This window comes from Elaeis guineensis, chromosome 5 (assembly GCF_000442705.2).
Source record: "Elaeis guineensis isolate ETL-2024a chromosome 5, EG11, whole genome shotgun sequence".
Lineage (NCBI taxonomy): Eukaryota > Viridiplantae > Streptophyta > Magnoliopsida > Arecales > Arecaceae > Elaeis > Elaeis guineensis.
Genome location: NC_025997.2, coordinates 128378960 through 128395822, shown reverse-complemented (window position 1 = coordinate 128395822; position 16863 = coordinate 128378960). Strand labels below are relative to the sequence as shown.

At 36.8% G+C, this 16863-nt stretch overlaps 2 protein-coding genes across 5 annotated transcripts in view; one reads left to right on the top strand and one right to left on the bottom strand.

The window, feature by feature from the left end:
• The window catches only part of LOC105045774 (phototropin-1A), a 32896-nt gene extending 23437 nt beyond the window's left edge, over positions 1–9459 (top strand). For 2 of the 3 annotated variants that reach the window (XM_010924171.4, XM_010924169.4), the window contains exons 20-24: positions 4134–4185; positions 5717–5829; positions 6190–6330; positions 8799–8888; positions 9112–9252. In XM_010924171.4, the coding sequence (XP_010922473.1) occupies positions 4134–4185; positions 5717–5829; positions 6190–6330; positions 8799–8885 (393 nt within the window). In that variant the 3' untranslated portion in view covers positions 8886–8888; positions 9112–9252. Of the gene's footprint in view, positions 1–4133; positions 4186–5716; positions 5830–6189; positions 6331–8798; positions 8889–9111 lie in introns of all 3 variants that reach the window. The other variant, XM_010924170.4, reaches the window with a different exon arrangement.
• Positions 9460–12294: 2835 nt separating this feature from the next.
• LOC105045776 (BTB/POZ domain-containing protein At5g60050) lies at positions 12295–15354 on the bottom strand. 2 transcript variants are annotated; one of them, XM_029264807.2, is made up of 3 exons: positions 14699–15354; positions 13015–13977; positions 12295–12557 (listed from the first exon to the last, which is right to left on the bottom strand). In XM_029264807.2, the coding sequence occupies exons 1-2, from the start codon at positions 15311–15313 to the stop codon at positions 13030–13032; spliced, it is 1563 nt and encodes a 520-aa protein (XP_029120640.1). In that variant the 5' UTR covers positions 15314–15354; the 3' UTR covers positions 12295–12557; positions 13015–13029. The 2 variants fall into 2 exon arrangements, with proteins under 2 accessions (XP_029120640.1, XP_010922477.2); XM_010924175.4 differs by lacking the exon at positions 12295–12557 and having other exon boundaries at positions 12752–13977.
• Between the last annotated feature and the right edge of the window lie 1509 nt (positions 15355–16863).

Genomic DNA, 16863 nt, shown 5'->3' with positions numbered 1-16863 from the left:
TGTGCCAGAGTGGTAGTAGTGGACATATTGAGCCAGCATTTGGTAACTATTTTAATCAACAAATGCATGCAGTACATTAAGCAGTAAAGTCATTGATGTAGCCGCAATAATTTAATGAAAATCCAGTGCAGAAAGTAAAGAAAATCTCAGCAACAATTTAATCCAGAAACATATTAACAGCATTCATAAGAACTAAAGATAACAGATCAACAACTGAGATCAATACATCAATGCCAGGTGCATATAAAAGTCCCAAAAAAAACTTTAGGAAATGAATCTTTTTAAGCTTAATTATTTAAAAAGAAAGTGGATAGGTTTTGAAGGAAGGTGAGGAGGATAAAAGGTGGGGTAAAAGGTTGTGATGATGATGAGATAATGGCGATTACCTTAGATGAGAAGGTGAAGGTCGGTGAGATTCAAGACTGTAATAGGTTCACCAGCTGCGGATTATCCACGACCACCAAGGCTTGCAGCACCGTGATGAACAACTTCAGCATAGGAAGGATGAAAAACGAGAATATAGAAAAAGTGGAGAGGAGGGAGAGATCGATTCGGACGTGAGGAAGAAGCAACTATGGATCAGAAGGTAGAGGAAAATTATATGTAGAGAAAGGAGAATTTAGGGTTTCTATGAAGTTTTTGTTTTTTTCTCCTCTCCTTCCCAAGCTCCAAGAGTCCATATTTATAACCCTTTTCTTTTTTCTTCCTTTTTCTATTCTTCTTTTTTGATTGGTCAAAAATACCATTTTCTCTCTTTCCTCATTTTTTCTCTTTTCTTTTCTTTCCCTTTTTCTCTTTCCTCTTTTTCTTTTCCTCTTTTTTCTCTCTTTTCCATTTTTTCTTTTTTTCCTTCTTCTCTAGTAAGAGATAAATCTGTGGAGAATCATATGATCCCCGCAAATCTAGATTAGCTTCTTGATTTTGGAAAAAAATAAACGAAAAGGATTTGATTCGGATTTGGATCAACCTATCCAATTTTTCTTAAAATAATTAAGCTGGATTGAATCAAATATCATAAAGAAAAATAACTTGACAAATAAGATAAAATCATGGCTTGATGCACTGCATTAGTTCTCCCCGGATGGGAGAGATCTTGACCCCATCGAGATGGCTTCCTGATACTTTGGTATAAGTCCTCTTGAAGCCGGCATAATTCTACCTCTAAAATCCAGTTGCTATAAGTCATTGGACGCCCTTGCCAACGTATCAAATATCGATGATGTATACCTCGACGTGTTGCAGCCTCGTGAACGTTCAGAATCTCCTCTACATCTTCTGTTGCTATCTTTGCATTCGTAATGAAGGATAGCGTCTTGACACCTACAGTAGTGGGTGCTTCTCCGTGGTATTCAAACGAATTACTCATATTGAAAACTGTAGAGATAAGTACTTCTGGTGGCAGATCGATAAGGTAGGCATTCTTTTCCAGCTTCTTGAGAATTTTGAACGGTCTAAATTTCTTCCTGCCTAGCTTGCTATAACTTTTGATTGAAAATCTCTCCTTTCTGAAATAGATCAAAACACTATTTTCCTCATTAAAATTTATGCCTCGGCGGTGTGGTCCGCTGTTGCCTTATGTTGATGGTGGAATCTTGCAACCTTTTCTGAACCTGCTGTTGCATCTTTTGAATCTGTTTCAAGTAGGACTCGGCTTTTGCGCTAACTCTATCAGGATATGAAATGGATGTTTGATCAAGAAAATAGGGAATAGGATGACCATAGAGAGTTTCAAAAGGGGATTTTTCTATGGTTCTATTAATGAAACTATTATATACAAATTCAGCTTGTGGTAAGATTAAATTTTATTGTTTTAGTCTTTCACTTGCCAAGCATCTTAAAAAGTTGTCCACAGATCGATTTACCACCTCAGTCTGCCCATTAGTTTGCGGATGATATGGGCTGCTAAAATTTAATCTATTTTTTACTTTGGTCATCAAAGCTCCAAAAATGACTTATAAATTTAGTATCTCTATCTGATGTGATGGATCTAGGAATGTCATGTAGATGCACAATGTCATTGAAAAATAGTTTTGCAATATGTGATGCATTGGATGTCTCTTTATAAGGAATAAAATAGGCCATTTTAGTAAAGCGATCTACAACCACAAAGATCGAGTCAACATGTGCAGTTTTGGATAGGCGAAGAACGGAGTCGATGGTAACATCTTCCCAAGGAGCAGAGGGAATAGAAAGAGGAGAATATAAGTCCGTGTTCTATTTTTGATCCTTAAAAGTTCGACAAGTCATACAATGTTGAACGAATCATTCTACATCCCTTTGCATGTTTGGCCAATAGTAGCGCTTTTGAACTAACCCTAAGATTTTATTACGTCCGAAATGTCCCCCTAAACCACTATTGTGTAGGTTTTGAATGAAGGATTCTCTCAATGAACCCTTTGGGATGCATAACTTGGATTGTCTAAAAAAAATATTCAGACTCACTGCAAAAATCAGAGGACAAATTAGTGTCCGAAGACAAATATTTTTCCATGATAGGTCCAAAGTAAGGGTCACTCTTGCTCTTCTTATTTTAGTACACCCTAGAACAGTCTGGTATGGACCCATACCATGCCAAACTGATTCCTGATCGGTATGCCCTTCGATATTGGTTAAGCAAACCTTACTTCTTATATAATAATGTAGGAATACTCATGATACTTTGCCTTCATCCTTTCTTGTTTCCTCTAATTCCTTTATTTTTTTTTATCAAAGAGAAGAGAAAAAATTCCATATAATTTAAGATTCTTGTGTCATCTAAAAGGAGAATGACGCACATTGAATGGAGCAGTTCACATAAGTACAAAGATGAATCAAATATGGTCCCCACAAATCTAGATTGACTTCTCGATTTGGGAAAAAAAATAAACGAAAAGGATTTGGTTTGGATTTGGGTCAATCTATCCAATTTTTCTTAAAATAATAAAGCTGGATTGAATCAAATACCATAAAGAAAAATAACTTGACAAATAAGATAAAATTATGGCTTAATGCGCTGCATCAGTCATGAGATAGGTGAGTCCAGATATCACGTCCAGATCACTAGTTAATTGTTAGATGCCTGGTACCCTCAAGGAGGTGATGTAAGCTTAAAGGTTAGCAGCTAGCAAAGAAACTGACCCCAAACTAATGTTGGAGATGATTTCTAAGATCAAATAATATGGAATGGTTATAAAAGTGAAAGTATTATTTTTCACATTTAACAGGGCTTGAAGTCAATCTGAAGAGAGTATAATGGTTTAGCTTGCCTAGGCAAAACTTATATTGAGACCATTATGATCAAATAAATGAGTCAGTCATAAAAAGAGCTTGATTAGGTCCGTGAAAGCCTTGCTGGAGGTGAATGTTTGAGTTACATTGTGAGGGTGCAGAAGGTTTGAAGTAGGCTTTCTGCAAACCTCGCTGGATTTTTTTTTTTTTTTTTTCCGATGAAAAATGACATTCTTCACATCCATCTAACATACAAGACAACCATGGACCCCCATCATGGTGAAAAGTGTGAAGGCAACCAATTGTCTGTTGCTACTTTATTGAACCATGAAATGTTGCAAACATCTTTACTTCATAGGTTTATCAAAAACTCTAATCCAATGATCCCATCTAAAATTACCAACAACACATGCCTGTCATGGAAGACATCTGCTTATTAGTTACATTACCAGCATCTCACTTGTCATAAACCATCTTCCTTCTGTTTCTGAACAATTACTGTCAAAAGACTGCATTAGGTTTTTGAATGTACCAGAACAGGTAACCTGCCTAGTTTCTGAAATTATATCTTATTTCCCATGCAATAGTTTAGATTTTGTCTTACATGGGATGCATTGTTAATCATTTTGGTTTCTTAATTAGCGGCATTGGTTTTTGTCCAGTGTTCTTTCTGAAGTTGTCTAGTTGAAACTTCAGTCAACAACTAGATTTTGCTTGTACTATTCTTTTTTGTAAGTGTTGCATTAGTATTAATCAAGTCAGGATTGGATATGTATATATGAGTATGACAATTATATGTGTTTTTTTCTGTCTGATTATGTATTTATGTGAATCCTATGATTCATTGAGAGGTAGAAGTTAAAACTGATAGTGTGCAATAAATTGCCGTTTATATTTTCATGGATGAGTTTAATGCATTTTTGCAGGAGATTATCACTGGAGCTGGCCATACTAGTGCAGTTGACTGGTGGGCGCTTGGTAGGTGTTCTATTTTCTAACAAAGCTATAGAAAACTGAACATATTTTGAAAAGCAGTTTGCTGAAAATGATTCATTAACAACATAAATTTAGCAAAAAAAACTATTAAACATGCCTAAAAACACACCAAGTGGTTATATCTAGTATTTTGTCGAGGAATTTCAATCCTTAATCTTATGCTGGTGCAATAATAACTTCAATATTATTTTATGATCCTATGGCATGTTGAAACATTTTACTTCTATCGAGGTTCTAAACCTGGTTGGCATTTTGATAATCCACTGCGATGCCTTTTTTTTTGTGTTTGTTTTTTCTATTGTTTGTTGTTTTTGATGATTTGTTAAATGGTTTTTAAGGTTTGTTATAATTTAGGAGTAGGGTGAGTTTTTTGAGCAGATGATCGGGTATAAGGTGCCAAACTGCAAATATTGACACTAATTTGGTATCGAGTTGATGGTGTCCATGATTTGACCTCTCTTTCTCCTCCCTTCTTCCTCTCTTTCTCCTTTCTCTTGTTTTGATGTTTCTTGTATTTAGATGATATAGTGGTATAGCACCTCTCAAGCCTTCAGCTTGAGGGCAAACTTCTTGATTTAATAGTTTATATCAGAAATTCCATTCCTCAATCCCATGCTTGTGCCATCGAAGTCTAAAATACCAACACCAAGCCCTATATTGGTTAGTCCAGGGCCAGGACGATGCTGCGACACTGCATCTAGACTCTTGGGATGGTCTGACACTCAATTATGATAATGGAACGCCAATTTTCATTTGTGTTTTTTTTTTTTGCTTGTTCACTTATTTTGAGCTTTTTTTATCCTAAATAAGTATTTGAGTAAATGTTGATATGTTTTTAAGGGGGTATCTAGCGTCAAGAAGGCTGATTGCTGTGAGTGCATGCTGGATCTGCCCTCCTTCCTCATCATGATCCTCTCTCTCTCTCTCTCTCTCTCTCTCTCTCTCATGCACACAATCTTTGCATGCATTCCCATGGCTAAGCCAAAGAGAGTGTTTCCTCCACTTCTCTTCTCTGTTTTTTTATTTCAAAATCAAGCAACCTGATCAGGTCATGCTTGGTACTGGCGGAACAGGTCTTGGTATTGGTTGTAGCCAACCAGTTTTGGCTGGGTTGAGCCAGGTGCCCCAACCCATCAATGGACCAGCGTCCTGCAAGTATAAAAGTCCTACTTCCTGTTAAAACAAATATCATACCTTTAATATCATCCCATTCCAGTTGACCTAAATTTTTATGTGCAATAATAACTTCAATCTTAATTTTCTATGACCTTGTATAGTATTTTGAACTTTTTCTACTAATTCTTTCCAGTTTCTACTCCCCCCTCCCTCCTCCTCTAAAGACACTCTGTTTTCATACCCATTAATGTTTTTGTGTATAAGAATGTTGTCAAATCTTCCTTTTAAAGATTTGGAGGAGCTAACTCCACTTAGCAGTATCTTGAACTGACACCTATATCTACTTCTAATTGGCTAGGTCTTCTGTCTGTTTAACTGATATATATTTGATTGACAGGCATCCTTCTTTATGAGATGCTTTATGGATATACACCATTCAGAGGAAAGACAAGGCAAAAGACATTTGCCAATATCCTTCATAAAGATCTTAAATTTCCTGGAAGCATTTCAGTGAGTCTTCTCCTCAGAATCAATACTTGATCCAATTGAATTTATACAAAAGGTGGCATGCGTATACATGTTTTATCGATGGCATATTCTTTTATGTTGGACTTATTCGATGCTCGTATATGGTGATTGAATGCATGTAGTGAACTGTATATTGATTTAGAAGCTCTCAAATGCCTAAATCTTGTTTCTGTGTTGCATTTCTCATTCCCGCCGAGAATTGGAGACAGACAATGTTTTTGACAATCTAGGAATCGTGCTCAGTTGGTTGTTTTACTTTGATGGAAGGAATGGTGCTAAGTTGTTTGGCCATGTGACTTTGCACAAGGTGGCATCATGAAGCTAACAATTCTATTTGAGCAGGTAAGCCTTCCGGCAAGGCAGTTGATGTATCGGTTGTTGCATAGAGATCCTAGAAACAGATTGGGTTCTTGTGAAGGAGCTAATGAAATCAAGCAGCATCCATTTTTCCGTGGTATCAATTGGGCTCTTGTGCGCTGCATGGTTTGATTCTCACCTTCTATTATAATATATGAACCAAATAATGCTATTCTTTTATCTTTTACAAGAGATTTACAAGATTATAAGTTTTTCTAAAATTTTGAGCTTTTTCCTTGTAATACTTCACCTAGTAGATTCAAACATATCCTTTGGTATAAACTGGCAATATATTTATTTTTAGCAATGAACTGTAATGAGAGCCTTGATCCATGGAGAAAAAGAAAGGAAGAAAAATATGTATACTTTGTTGTTATCGTTTTGGTACAATCCTCCAGTTAGAGCACTCTTTTTCTAGCATAATCCTAAAAAATTATGCAAAAAACTTTTCTGTTATTTTACATTTTCTCTTGAAATTGTGATGATCACATGTCATGATTGGTAATTACCAATAAAAACAAATGAAGCTTCAAGATTTTCCATATTTTTGTTAATTGAGAAAAGTAGAATAATTGTATTGCAAAGGACTAAACATGCAGATCAGTGTGTAGTTTTCCCTAAGAGGTAGTAATAAAAATATCTTGCATATGCCTGTATGGTCAAGGTAGACATTCCTATTTCATGGCTAAGAAAAGAAGATGGACCAATATATATCTGTAAGTGTTATTTGGAGTAGCCTGTTCCTCAATATTTTTGCATCTTTGACATTGAATCTTAATGCTAGCATGTGGATTTTGATATCTTCATGTCCTCTGCTGGATGGTAGGTTTGTGGGGGTAAATTTCTTCATAAGATGAGCTATTCTTCAACTAGTTTTTGCACTTCAGTGCACTTGTTCCTCTTGTACATAAGAAATAGTTGATCAAAAGGGGTGTATATATAAAAGGTTTGAATGCCTATAAGCACATCAAGTTACATGGTGTTGGTTGTTAGGGGATGAGTTTGAATTATAATGACGGAAAAGATAAAATTAGGCTTAGTGCTCTAATAATTCCTTTTATTTTTTGGGATTTTTTGTGTGAGCGTGTGCATGCACGCATGTGAGAGGGAGACTTGTGAGGACCATTAGTTTGGAAGGTTTTTGTGAGGACTCGTGAGGGCATGTGTTGTTTAGTCTCACATCGTGCACTGAGGAGTCCTTGGATACTGATGGAGGGTCTAGGAGCCCACTAACACCATTGGACTAGCATTTTCAGATGAGGTCCTTGATTGTTACAAATGGCTCATAGCCCATGTGTGACTAAGAGACATTGCAGCATACGTCCTTTTGAGGCTGATCATGTGCCGATTGTGGTATTGTGATTGAATTTGTGACTCTAGTTAGATCCTTAAGTCTGGCAAGTACGTTACGGCTTGAAGGAAGGAGGTATATGATGACATAGGGGGATGTAAGTTTAGTCTCACATAGGTTGTGCCTTGGGAAGGCCTTGGGTACTCATGTAAGGTCAAGGACTCTAAATAACACCTTCAGGCTAACTATTTCATGTAAGGTCTTAGGTCATTAAAGTTTTTGTCTTTTGTTCTTTTTCTTCTCTTTTGTGCTTCTTTAGCTTTATTGGATAAATTTTGTTAAGGGCTGAGACTTTAGGGAAAGGGGAGGTGGGTGGGTGAGTAAGCACCAAGATTTTAAAAGGAAATATTTATAACCATATATTAGAAAATATGGCTGTGGTTTTGGTGGGCCTCCCAGCAACACCGTGCAGTGAGATTTGTTAGGCCTCCGAAGGCCATGACAGTTAGAGTCACAATTTCTTGTAGACAGTAGGAAAAGAGAAAGGCATGCCAATAAAGACCTGCACTTGATTACCAGTAATATATTTGCGGAGGCTGCACCGGCCCAGGTAGCTCTAGTAGCCTAGACATGTTTTCCTTCTACCCAAAGAACTAAAAGAGATAAAATATAACATGAAAACATACACTAATAATTGATTAACATGGAAGCAATCTATATAGAATTTCATGATTCTTGATTTTTATGGAGGAATCATTACAACCTTTACCACAATGATGTTGTCCATAGATCAAATTATTTCACGAATTAGATTTCACTTGTCTATGACTCCATTGTGTGTGCTTGCCATTTTATTAGGTATTATGCTTTAAGTTCTTTTCTCTATAAGAGATGGAATAGAGTAATCCATTTGATGTGTGCTGATCATACGTTTGCAATGCTAATAGGTCTCATTCTTCTACCCTTTCGCGGGATTTATCTTTCAAAATCTCTATGTGAGAATACCATCTAGAGCAGCATATCTAAACCACGCGTTGATAGTCTCTCCGCTAATCTTCATAACAAAGATTTGAATGCTAAGGAACCTGTAAATGATGTAATATGATATCAACATTTCATTACCCCTCACAATGACGAAATGTTAGATGTGTCCAAACAACACTATGATGAGTAGGCCAAATTTGAAGTGGTTTTCTCAAGATACAAAATTTATATAATTGCATATCTCCCCTTTTACGCGTCTGTGATTTGTATGCTAAGTCAACTCAGGAGAACATCATCATCTTGTTTATTTGTTGTCCAGAGGCCTCCAAAGCTTGATGCACCACTGTTTGATTCTGACACAGCAAAGGAAGCTGGACTAGTGGATTTTCAAACAGATTTCTTTTAAGAGGTAATCAGCTACTTGAAATAAGCTGCATAAACAAAGACCTACTGCACTTCTTTAATTTGCATGCTGCTCAAGATTAATAGCTGAGTATCTTGGTCTTAGTTTTCTTTTCCCCGCAGAATATGGAAATTTCTAGAAACATTAGGCATGCGAGTGTGCAACTGATCCACAATAATCTTTCATTACTGAATCTTGTGTCAACTTGTTTCATTTTTTTTATTTGCAGGAGTTTGTTCTTTTCCTTATGGAGCGATTTTAACCTCTGATTTGGAAGAAGGGCACCTCACTTTCAGATCTTGTTGGGTTCAAGCTCTGTTGTTTAGAGCTGTTACAGGTAATTATGGTGCCGTGTTACCTACTACTGGCTAAAGCTGTTAGAAGTGGAGACGACCAACAATGGAATAGTTGTATGGCCGCCTCGTTGTAGCTCTAGGCATAATGTGCACCTTGTGTCCTAGATGAACTTAATTGCTATTGATGTCGTTGCTCGGTGTAAAAATTTGCGGGAGCAATTTCCAGTTTGTAAATGTTATCATCTGAAATTCTCTAAGTGGGAACGAACTTTGTTGTTTCATCGCTGATGATAGAAGTTCAGAGTTTGATGGAGCCAAAAGAATTTGATGGAAGCATCGAACAAAAAAAGGGGAAAATTGATGGAAATTAGCTTGATACATTCATGGATTCAGGTATGCATGTCCCAAAGTAAGTATGCATCAAGTGAGTGCTGATAAGCTAATGGAGTCTAGCGCATGAGTTGTATCATGGATTCAGGTATGCATGTCCCAAAGTATGCATCAAGTGAGTGCTGATAAGCTAATGGAGTCTAGCGCATGTGTGTGTGTGTGTAAGTGAGTGCTGATAAGCTAATGGAGTCTAGCGCATGTGTGTGTAATGGAGTCTAGCGCATGTGTGTGTGTGTGTGTGTGTGTGTATATATATATATTGTTTTTTGATTTTTGAAAAGTAAAAATAAAAAAGTAATGTTTGATAACACCAAAAAAAAGTAAAAAGTAAAAAAATAAAAATAATTATTTTTTATGGAAAGTAATTTTCTTTTACTTTTTAAAATTTATTTTTACTTCTTTTCAGTTTATCCCCACTCTTCTGACGTTTGCCACCTCTCCCTCCCCCTCCTTTTGGCTTTCTGCATCCCAATCTTCCAGCTCCTCACCCACACCCTTGGTTCCCTACGCCTTGGTCGCTAGTTCCATGCCCATGTCACCTTCCGAAGCCTTCAATCCGATACTGTTCTCATCGCGAGGATCGCCGTTGTGTACTCCAGCTGCCTCTCTCCTTCGTCGTCACACTTCTTGATCCTCCTCTCTCTTCTTTAATGTCCTCATTTGGGGCCACTCCATCTACAGTATATTGGAGGATGCACTCAAGTGTTTCGATGAAATGCTCTTGATTTGTTGCTCGGCCACTTCACCTTCTCATTTATGCTCAAATGTTGCATCGATATCGGCTCTATACCTTTTGGACAATTTGTCCACTCCCGGTGCTTGAGGTGGAGCCTCGAGCAGGACTTCTATGTGGGCAACTCCTTGATCAATATGTATGTTAAATGTGATGAGATTAATGATGTGCGTCATTTTTTGATTTAAGGAGTATTAGAGACACTTTATTATGGAATGGTCTCTTTGCAGGATACATGAAAGGCGTGGACTTATAGAGGAGCTTTTTGCGGCATCGCTCAGTAGAGTCGTTTCTTGGATTGCGATGATATTAGGGTATTCTCAGAATGGGCCGGTAGGTCGTGCATTAGCTTTGTTTGAGGAGATGTAGTAGGGTGGTAATGATATGAAGTCGAATTGGATGATAATCGCAAGCGTGCTTTCAGCTTACGCACACTGCTGCACTCAAGCAGTGTTGAAGAAGCGGATTCCTAACTTAAGAGAGAGGCCTCAATATTTTTTACAAAAATAAGCATGAATTATTATAGCTGTATGTGCAATTCATAATTATATCAGAAAGAAGGCACGAGAGGATAGTTTATTTATTGAGTATGCAGATGAAAATATTATTATTAAAGATAATATTGATGTTTCTAACCAAACCACTATAGACTCGTTTAGTTTAAGAATTTTTCTTCCCATTAAGTAATTTTTTAGGAAGTAACTTCTTTTCTGAAAATAAAATTTTGATATATTTGGTTGACTATGGGAAGGTGATTTATTATAAAGTAGTTGCATTTATTTTCTTAGAAAAATTATGTAAAATATCTATTATACCCTTAGTAGATATAAAATCATATATTTTTACTCATAAATTTTATATAAATATAAATATTATATTGATATTAATATAAATATAATATTAATATATTGTAATATAATATTAGATCATAAAAAGTTATTATGTTAATATAATACTAATATATTAATATTATATTAATATAATATGAATATTTAATATAATAAATTTATTAATATAGATATAAATATAATATCATATTAATATAAATATTATATTAATATTAATAAAAATATTATATTAATATAAATATTAAAATAATATTAAAATATAATAAATATTAATATTATATTTATATAAAGTATTAAGATAATATTAATATAATATTATATTACTATTCAGTATTTCATCTTAACCATCTATTGATATTTTACTAAATTTTAGTCATGAATCTTAAAAAGGTATTTTAGGAAAGAAAAAAGTACTACCACTTTTCATATCACGGGAAGTGCCAAAACCCACCTCTCTTATAGGTTTCCACTTCCTATGAAATGTGGGAAGTGACTTCCTCTCTCATGGGTTTTCACTTCTCACGAAATGTGAGAACTGTCTTCCAATGGAAAGTGCTTTTTTCATTTTCTCTTTTTAAAACTTCAATTAAACAAGAGGCTCTTCATTTTTCAGAAAATGACACTTTCCTCTACTTTCCGTCAACTAAACGAGTCCTATAAGTATTGACAGGACTGCTAACTCTCGATGAGAGATGGATGTAATTAGAGATAGAATTGCTAATAGATTAACTTGAATATATGATTTGATTCAGTAATTTGAATCTTTTTTTCATATATAAAATAATATCAAAATATTATATACTTACCAAACATGTTTTTTTTGCTTTTTACTTTATAGCGACCGGTTACCAAACATATTTTTTATTTTTTATTTTTATTCCATATCAAAAATCAAAAAATAATAAAAAAATATTTTTTTAAAAATAAAAATCAAAAATCAAAAGGTGTAATCAAACGCATCCTAAGTGCATCATTCTATAAGTCAATTCACAAAAGACAACCAATATTTTGTCCCTGGCCATGATCCTTTGATATGTGGCCAGAGATAGAACAAGTTGATATCATGATATGAACCGGTAGCCATACTACCTAAGCCTAGTTACTCTTTTAAACGATGCATCCTTCCCAAGGGGAGCAAAAAAAAAAAAGTGGAAATTGAGACGGCCTTCGCTGGACGCATCAAATTACAGTTAGGAATTTGGAGCATTTGGTGTCCATATATGAAAGTTTTCTGGTTGGTCAGTGTATCAAGTAGCATGTGACTCAATTTTTTGCTTGCTCAGATAAACTAGAGCTCTAGTCCTAGTACAATCATATTTGTTCATCACACAAGCAAATTTCTTTTTCGGTCCTCTAACCCTTGCTCGTCTTTTGAGTCATCTTTTGAGCGAATTCGCTTGCCAATGAGCTGCAAAGAAATGATCACTTTACGTCAAAAAAATGCTTTCCCGTTTTGTTAGAACTGCATGAATGACAAGGTGAGTTCACTTTGTTCTTTCGACCTCACAATATTGATATTAACATTTGATAATCAAATATCCAGGAATTCAATAACGAAACCAATAATCAAACCAGTGTACCACTTAAAATCTTCGTGATATCTTTTTCCTGATAAATTTCATCACTAATATTTTTCCCTGTTAATTGATTTCCTTTCAAAATGAATAATAAAGAATCAGTCTGCAACCGAATACATGAACGAAAGTAATTGCATGGCACAGTTTTTTTTTTTTTTTTTTCTCTTTTCTGAAAAAAAAAAAGAAAAGGAAAAGAAAAGAAAAGAAGAAAAGAAGAAGCTGTTATCTACATCTCCAGATCACATCTATCTACATCACTGGGTCAATATATCTAGCAATGCAGTTTACCTTCATGTGGGGTTATCACACAGCAATTTGTAACCCTGAAAGATCCTGATTTCCTGCATACTGCCTGACAAATGCTCTCCTCCACCAGACCTCAAATGCTCTCTGCATGTTGGGGCAATCATCTCCTTTATTCAGAAAACAATCAAACCACCTCAACAAGATGGTCTGTTGCTGCGCCATTGGCAATGTTAGAATCGTTTGACACAGTCCATCCTCCACCATCTTTTTGTCAAAAATCCTGCAAGCTCTCTTCATCCAACCGAAGTCTTCATAGAGAGCTTCTAACCAAGTCCGCAACAGAGAAATCCTTGCATCCTTGGATACCAAGAGATGTCCTTTGCCTATTGCAATGCACAGCTGAGCAGTGATCCTGCTAATCTCATATCTATACATGCATGGGATCTTGGAGTGGCAGCTAGCGAGCTCTGTTTCATCAGCCCACAAGGTCACAAACTCATCACACATCCTCTTGTTTATCAGAATTTCAACAAGCCACTGAATGTTGTCGGCTTCTCGAGCTATCTCCGCCATTATGGTCCCCCGGTCCCGTCGCCCTTCATCGGCATTTGCTGCCTCAGACAAACACATATGAAGAGAGTTGAGACATTTCTTGCAGAAGTGGTAGAGAGTTTCCCTTGATACATCAATCTTGTGGCCATAGTTCTTGCTCTGATCTTTGCCTTCCCTGAGCAATCCAGATAATAAGGCTTTCATTTCTCGCCGAGCTTTCTCATCCTTGGCTTGCAGCACACCAGCCAGAACCCGGAAGAAAATGGTGTCAGCACTTGAAGAAGTAGATGGTTCCACAGAAACTCTTTGCAGAATCCCATTCGGCAGCTCATGGAGCTGAAGCTGGCTGAGAACAGATACCACCTTCTCCTCCTCATCCTCAGACCAAGGAACGACTTCCAAATAATCCAGGCATGCCCTGACTCCAGCATCAAACATAATATCCATTGAAACCTGCACGAATTCGCATTCTTTTTACCTCTTTTTTTCTCCCTTAAAAGCTCCTTTATTGATTCAACTCATTGGATTCAAACGTACCAAGATTATTTGACAACAGATTTTTTTCCCCCTTAAAAGCTCGTTTATTGATTCAACTCATTGGATTCAAACGTACCAAGATTATTTGACAACAGAAAAGATGGAAATTAGCACAAATCATCCAAGATTATTTGACAACAGATTTTCCCCCCCTTAAAAGCTCGTTTATTGATTCAACTCATTGGATTCAAACGTACCAAGATTATTTGACAACAGAAAAGATGGAAATTAGCACAAATCATCCAAGATTATTTGACAACAGATTTTTTCCCCCTTAAAAGCTCGTTTATTGATTCAACTCATTGGATTCAAACGTACCAAGATTATTTGACAACAGAAAAGATGGAAATTAGCACAAATCATCCACTTTCAAAATTAACATGTTGGTCTTCTTCTTCTTCTTTTTTTTTTTTTGGCGTTTTTGTAATTCAGAATAGTCGAACTCCATCGCATAACACCAGAAAAAGTAAGCATTTAAGATAAAAAGAGAATCTTTGTCACTCTGGTTAGTATCAGTTAGCAAATAAAATGAATGATTCTCTTATTGTTAATAGATCATGTAGAATCCCGAAAGATGCTTTTTTTCAGTTAAAATCGAAAATTTTGAAGAAAGAAATGGAGTGAGATGGGGTTTTACCTTGAGCAATCCAAGAACCATGCCGACCTCCTTCCCAGAAAGCCTGAGATCCCGGCAGTACATCATCGCGACTGCCTCCACATAAACCTCGACGTCATCGCACTCACAGATCTCCACCACCACGGGGGACCCGAGGGTGCCGACGATCCCCTCCAGCTTCTCCGCGAAGAACCGGCTCCGACTGGCGAGCACCCGGCGATGCACGGCCATTGAGAACCGGAACCCGTCGCTGGAGCTGACGGAGAGCTCCACGTCCGCGGGTCCCCATCTGGTGCCCTCGGTGGAGAGAACCTTGGAGATTCTCTCCTCCAGTCGGCGGCGCTTCTGCTCGCTGGAGGAGGGCGGCGGCGGCGGCACCCTGCGGGAGAGGTCCTCCTGGGAGATCATCTCGAAGAGGGTGGAAGCCTTGGGAGAGGGCAAGCTGGAGGAAGGAGGAGAAGGGTGCATGGCGGCGGCAGCGGCAGCGGTGGACAAGGAGGGAGGGGACGAGGAAGGGGAGGAAAATTTAGGGGAGAGCCGGGCGCCGGCGGCAGAAGATGTCGGCGAGGAGATGAAGCCTTGACGGATCATGGCAGAGACCTCGCCGGATTTTAGGAGGCTCTCCGCCGCGGCCATGTCTGCGAGAGAGAGAGAGAGAGGTGGGTGGGGGAAGGCTGGACCTGAGGCGTTGAGGAGCGACAATAGCATGGCATCTAGGTTGGGGTGGGGCGGAAAGTAATGGTACCGGGTGGTGAGCGGATCTTGGTTGGATTGTAAATGATTGAATCCGACAGCGAAGAACGGCGTGTCGGGTTCGTGGGTCGTTTTATTGGGGAAAACAGCGGACACATATGATTGCCAATCAGTTGTCGAGACGAGAGCGATGTGGTCGGATGTCGTTGGCATCTTGCCACGTCGGCCTGCGGAAAGCCTGTCTGCTGTTACAGGATGAAGAAGATTTTATGGTCTGGATCGCAGAGCTCGAGGACAAAATGGGGCGTTTGACCATGTTAAGTAGATAGAACGCATGGGAAGCCAAGTGCCTTTCGCCTCATGGCTTCCTTTTATCTATTAAAAAATTAAAAAAAAAATCTTCGTCTCCTTTTTTTTTTTTCAATTTATATATAATATACCTTCGTGACCACGTTGATTTTTTTTTTTTGGTTAAAATGTGTTGCGGAATAAATACTTATCTATTAAAAAATAAAAAAATTCTGATCTCTCTCTCTCTATATATATATATATAGACGCACACGCATGTGTGCGCACGTTCGTGGCTATGTTGATTTTTTTTTGTTAAAATATATTACAGAATAAATTCTTTGGTTGGGATCAACTTCTTATTGAGACACACTCAAAATAATATGGTCAGGTTGCACCAACTATGAATCTAAAGATCATCAATTCGATTAATCGTGTGAGTGAAATCTATTTTGACATCTACAAAAAATAATTTCGATTTAAAAAATAAAAAAATAATTTTTTATAATAAAAAATTAAAATATGACCTAACAGTTTGCAGGATTATACCTAATAAATTTATAGATTTCAACTAGCAATCTGCAAATCAAATTTTTAAATAAAAAAATATAAAAAATATTTTTAAATTAAGCAAAAAAATATTCAAATATTTTTACTTGACTCTTCCGACTTTTATAATTTTTTATTGAAGGATCCCTCCGAAACACCTCTGATAAGTATAGATTTTGTTCGTAGATATCCTCTGATGTCGCAAATTCCGATCGGCGTTTAGCTCAAACCACATCAGCACCTTCCGGCAGCTTGAGGTCCGATCTGTTTCCCACAAGAGTATCTTGTCTTATGCTAGAAATGTTCTATTGTCACGTCCACAGATGTTTACAATTAAAAAGCAATTTTGATTATCAAAAAAATTATCCAGTAAAAAGGAAAAAAAAAATCAAAATCAGCAACTCCCTGATGCTTTTCATGTGTCCCTGATTTATAACCATGATTACTGAGTTTTAGTTTCTCTAAATTTGTTCCTGATAGTTGTACATTAACCATATCATTTTCAATCTTAAACTTTAATCATCCTGTATGCTTCCACCCATTATCTTTTTAAAATCTCAATTAATTTCACTTCACAAATTCTCATTATTGAATATTTTTTGTTATTTTTTTTATTTTGGGTAAACAATAATTTTTGTTATTCAAAAAGATGGACT